General features: G+C 36.0%; 1 protein-coding gene across 5 annotated transcripts in view; it reads right to left on the bottom strand.

Annotated features, from left to right (window-relative positions):
- Positions 1-1,517: 1,517 nt before the first annotated feature.
- The window catches only part of LOC108272504 (GTPase IMAP family member 7), a 52,789-nt gene continuing 48,306 nt past the window's right edge, over positions 1,518-6,000 (bottom strand). For all 5 annotated transcript variants that reach the window (XM_047158855.2, XM_017480945.3, XM_017480947.3 and 2 more), the window contains one exon: positions 1,518-5,787. In XM_047158855.2, the coding sequence (XP_047014811.1) occupies positions 4,874-5,787 (914 nt within the window). In that variant the 3' untranslated portion in view covers positions 1,518-4,873. The remainder of the gene's footprint in view (positions 5,788-6,000) is intronic.

Here is a 6,000-nt window from a genome sequence, read left to right as displayed (position 1 = left end):
GGTTTCTATAAATGAAGAGATCTGTATTTTCTTACGTTTGGTGCATGAATTAAAAATAATACTCTTGTTTTGTGAGAGAATAGAGTAGCCTACTGTGTGTCTTTCACTGAGTGATGTTCAAATTATACTTGACAGTTATTTAGACTGTAAATAAATATTCACAAGTCAGATAGATTCTCCAGGTGAGAATTGAGATGAGAGTGGAGGTCACATTTCTAAAATTACAGTTTGGGATTCTGTAACAATTTCTCAGTTAAAGCCCAAAGGCATTTGTCCATATTTTGTAGCTAACCGCTAACCAACACTCTTTTTGCTCCTTTACAGCTTTTCACATGGAAGAGTTTTGAGCTTTTTTACTAGGATTTTGACAAACAAAGTGCATTAAAGGGACAAAAGTATAAACACATCCGTGCTATTTGTGTTATTTTTAACACATCTTTGTGTGGAAATGTTTAACACCCAGCATGTGTAAATGTACTAACTCACTGATGGGGTTAATAAAACAACACAAAATTCTGTTGTCCTTAAACAGACACACAGGTGTGTTAACACTGAACACATGATTGAGTGAAGGTTCGTACCAATATATTTATCCATAACAGCATTACTGTACACTAGAAAAAGCAGAAATGTGTGATAACAGTCCAGTTTATATGACCTTAAATGCACCGCTATGTTCATTAGCTTTAGCAAACTTGTTTGTAATGCTCAATGCTCATAAGTTGGTTACTCAGTTGTTGGTTTTTTTTTTAAGGTTTTAAACATCTCCTTTAAACATCTCACGATTTCATCTTGTATGACTTATTTCAGTCATCATACTTCAACAGCTATATATAAACACCACTTTAGCAGCTCTAGCAATACATTCCTGAACACCTTCTTGTGTATAAATAAAGGAGAGACCATGTTGATGTGTTTGTTTATAATGTGGTAGATTTGATATTTTCAAAGGGTAAAAATAACCCTAAAAATATTAATCCATTTATGAAATAAAATTAATGTTAAAATTGCATCCTTTGCTGGTTAAAATTAGCAACCAACTAGATGGGTTAGTTTAACCCCAAATGTGTTATGTCCTATATTTACCCAGCCATTGGGCTAAAAATAACCCAATTTGGGTTCTTTTTAACCCAGTGTTTATTTTTATTTTTTAGAGTGTGCTAACACAACAACAAATCAACAGAATCTGAATGGCTAAAGAAGAAGAAAAAAAAAAGGTGTTGGAAAGGCCAAGTCAAAGTCCAGACCTCAACTCCATTGAGATGTTGAGGTGGGATCTTAAGAGAGCTATGTATAAACTAATGTCCTCAAACATCAATGAACTGAAGCAATGTTGTAAAGAAAAGCGGGCCAAAATTTCTCCAAAATGATGTGAGACTGATAAACTCCTACAGAAAACATTTACTTCAAGTTATTGTTACTGAAGGTGCTACATGTTACTATAGGGTGTATTTATTTTTTTCTTGCCTGGTTTATTGTAATGTTGGTTTATTTTGGAGGGAAAAAATGACTGTATATTGAAATCTGTCATGCTTTTTATTGGCACCTGAGGTCCTTTGTTTGGTTTTACAAGTTGTTGAGGACCGCACATTGTTATTTAGGTCCTGATAAATAAAAACATATAATTAAATAAAATATAAAGAAAAACAAAATTTTAAAGAAGTAAAATACAATTTAATATTTACACTATGATTATGCCATACATACAACTTCCTTACAATTATAAAGTGTTTTATTTCTGACCTGATTTACAGTTAAGAAAGCATTGTTATTCACCACCTTGCTCTGTCTTTGAAACTTTCTCTTTTTTTCATCTTGCCCACATCAATTTTGAACACAGGATGTAACCACAGCAGTAAATATAGCTTTCTTGCAGAACAGGAAATGAACACTGCAAAGCTGAAGAAGTAACAAAGGTAAACATTCAACTACAAAAACATTATACAAGATGTTGGTCAACATTAACAATAGCTATGAAACTAATGTTTACTAACCTAGCTAATTCTAATCAGCTAACTACAATTAGCTTACAAGAACACACCTAAGCATTAGCTGGCTATCAGTACATAACATCTATAAATATTCAGAATAAATGCTGACAAAAATGCTAGCTAGTTTGTTAATTTATCTTTAGTATTCAAAAACAGTTATGGCTTAAATGTATTAATTCAAACATTTTCACCATGAGGCCTGCTTCTCCATTTTTTGAGAGAAAAATAAAACTTGCATTTTTTGCATCTCACTTACATTTAGCCATGCCCACACAACTCCAAAGACAAAGAAAAAGCTCAACAGTGGAGGAGAGCTTCCTAAGCAGAGTGTGCTCTAACTCCTACAGTAATGCAATTCAGCCATCACAGCACGTTGACTACCATAGACACAATTCTTCCTCCTCTTATAAAGGAACCTTTTCTTTTATCCTAATTAAAAGGCTAGTTTTATTTGTGTTCATTTCTGGATTAGTTTTTGAATCACTTTCTCATAGGCCATTAATATGAACTGACTGCATTTCATAAAATGTTAAACTGGTGTGTAACTTAAATAAGTCCTGCAATTAAAAAAGTTGAAGCCAGTTAATTGAAGTTCACGTTAGTGAGTCTTCTTAAATGTACATCTATATTAATGAGAGCCCATGGTTCTTATAGTAAACAACTATTTACTTTTGTCAGCATTTACTGATCAGTGTAAATTCAGTTTTTTTTAATATTATGCTATACACAAGATTTAGTTTTTGCTTGTGCTTATAAATCCATCAGTCAGGTCACTCCTGTAAGAAGTTGTTCGTTGAGTTAATTCCTGTTTGAAAAATGGTATTGCACCAATTGTACAGTATGCATGTGGTTAATCAGGATTTGTCTGCTCCTTCAGAGGGTAATTTCAGTTACATTTGCATTTGCACTACACTACTGCTCACATTCTATAAAAAATATTTTTATTCTATATTTGGATTTTACTGATGCTCACCTCTTCAGTTGTTCTATATGTGATTGTTAGCTAATTGTTTGTTAGGGTTGTGACTTTTTCTAAATAGTTAAAATCTAATGGCCTAAGTGAATTTTGAAATATCCCTGATATACACTATATGGCAGGAAGTATGTGCACCTTTATGTGGTATATGGAAGCACACACAAATGTATAGAACATCTCTGTATGCTGTATCTTTACACTTTCCCTTCACTGGAACTAAGAATCCCAAACACTGTTCCAGCATGACACAAAGTGCATGAAAGGAAATTCTCTTATACCATATATTCTCTTATATTATGAACTGCTATCAAATACCTATGATGAATGTAATCATTTAATTACCTCTGTATTCATTTGATTGCCTCTTTAAATAATGTGATCAACTGCTATCCTTGATTATATTATTATATATTTCCGTGTCACCCTGACACTGGACTTATTTTGTATTATGACTATGTACTGTGTGTTTAAATCTGTCTGACACCTGGACCAGTAGAAACCGTGCACGCACTGTTGTTATCAATGTGTATAAATACATCCCATTTTAAACATGGGTTGCACGAATAAAGTGGGGTGTCTTTATGAGCATGCATGAAATCAGTGTGTGTTCATTTTAGACCCTCCAGTCCTGAACGCTCCACGGTAAACCACGCTTTCTAAAAGTTAATAGAAGTTAATGGTAAAACAGGCTGGAAGGCATGACGGACGATCTGACAGGTATAAAGCATAATCTGAGATTCCTGAGATACATGAAATCTAACAATTTGGTGTCGGAAGTGCGATGACTCCGGGACAGGTGAGTGTTTTTCTTTCCTCCCCGGTGCGGTGAAATTTCGTACCCATATTTATAATTATAATTAGATAAGTGAGTGATTATCTGTCACCGATAATCTATACTCTGGTCTATGATCCTCTGTAAAGTTATGCCTGCCTAATCTAATAATTGCATTTTATATTTGTAGAATAATTTGCAAAACTGTCTGTGTGGTTTGCCTAAGAGAGTGTTATATTTGTATTGTAGTATTGTGTGTTAAGTATTATTGTGTTATTGTGCGTGTTGTTTTCCAAGTTAGTTATGGGAGGGTCACTGTCCAGCCCGGTTCTTCCATCTCCTGGCATGACACCCAGAGACTGGATTGAGACTGTGTTAGGCGGATTATATACAGTTCCATATTTAGATTGTGTACACGGCTGGTCAGTTGCATGCGCACAGGAGCTTCAAATTATTTCACTCCGTGGTTCCTTTGAGCCGCATGTATTTGCTCAGATCAAACTAATGATTTATGATGGGGAAGGTGATCCGTTTTGGGATTATGGGTATATGGCAAAATGTTATATGGGATGGCTTCGCCTACTCCCCTTATGCATAATCTGAGATTCCTGAGATACGTGGAACCTAACAGTGCACAAAGTGAGCTCCATGAAGACGTGGTGTGTGAAAGTTGGAAGAAGGTAGAAAACTCGAGTGTCCTGCACAGATCCCTGACCTCAACCCCACTGACTCATCACCTTTGGGATGAACTTGATCTCCTCACATCAACATCAGCACCTGATCTCAACCTCACTAACGCTCTTGTAGCTGAATGAACACAAATCCCCACGGCCACATCCCAAAGTCTAGTGGAAAGTCTTCCCAGAAGAGTGGAGTGTATTATAACAGAATTTATAATATTCATTTCAAAGTCTGGAATGAGATGTTCAACAAGCACATATGGGTGTGATGGTCAGGGGTGCACATACTTTTGGCCATACAGTGTATACATGTACATGGGTTTAAAAAGTGTCATACCTAATGTTGATAAACCCTGTGAAGTTGTGGTCATTTTTATCCGAATAGTGCTTTTATCATTTAAGCCATGTCGTCAGCACCTAAACACTAGGATTTAAAGTTGGGCTGGATTCCACCTTAAATGCGAAGTTTTTTTAACTTGGCAGATACAGTTGTCGGTATGTTTTCATCAAATTCTGTTTCTTCTGCCTCCAGTCTCACATTCCTACACTTAATTTTGTAAAATCTCTTGTATTCATTCAGCTCTATAGCCTTCTTTTTAATTAACTCTTTCAACTGTTCAATCCTTTTATCTTTTTTGTGCTCTGATTCTTTTAGCTTTTCAATGGTCTCCTTTAATTTTCTGATTTCCTCACTGTATTGAGATGTTAATTTTCTCTCTGATTCTGTATAGTGCTTCTTTAACTCCTCCTCCTTCTCCTTCAGCTTTTCCTCCACATTCTGAAACATGTCGCTGGTGTAGTTTTCACCCCCATTTTCAGACACCATACTTTCCACTTTGTCCAAGAACTCCAGAACCTGAGCCCGATCATCCATTCTTGTGTTGTCAAACACATGATACCTCCCTCCAAACACATCAATCAGGGGTTTGAGTTTCCCTCCAGCCTCACAGAGATGTTCCTCGATGGTTCCTGTTAGTTGGTCTGCATGGGTGAAGAGGATCATAGTGTATTTATCTGCGTCTTCTCCAAAAAGAGCTCTAATCTTCTCCACTGTGAGAAGTTCCTCCTTGGTGAAGGGACCAGGCTGAACAACCAGAATTATGGCATGGGGTCCCGGAGCCGTCATGTTAATGCACTTACTGATTTCTTTTTCAAAGATTTTTTCTGAGTAAGTTATATCAAAAAGACCAGGAGTGTCCACCACATCCAGCTGCCTACCAGCAACCTCTTCAGTCTCCTTCCAGCACTCTTTAGTTACAGATGATCCACTCTGTGCAGCTCTGAAGGCTTTCCTGCCCAGGATGGTGTTTCCTGAGGAACTTTTCCCAGCTCCAGTTTTTCCCACCAGCACCATCCTCAACGTAGACACTAAGACACAGAAGAATAACTTGTCAAAACGCACATCTTGTGTTAGATTTTTCAAAAACTCATTATTTTGTAGCTTTCAATAATTTTTTTTATCACATATTGTACTGTGTTTGTATATAAGCAGTTTATATTTTACATTAGATTTCTTAGCTTGTGTGATTACAGAGAGAAACTAATGAGTCTATGGAAAATAGGCCATAGGTAATATTATAG

This window comes from Ictalurus punctatus, chromosome 12 (genome assembly GCF_001660625.3).
Source record: "Ictalurus punctatus breed USDA103 chromosome 12, Coco_2.0, whole genome shotgun sequence".
NCBI lineage: Eukaryota > Metazoa > Chordata > Actinopteri > Siluriformes > Ictaluridae > Ictalurus > Ictalurus punctatus.
The sequence above is the reverse complement of the archived record's forward strand: the minus strand, read 5'-3'. Positions and strand labels throughout refer to the sequence as shown.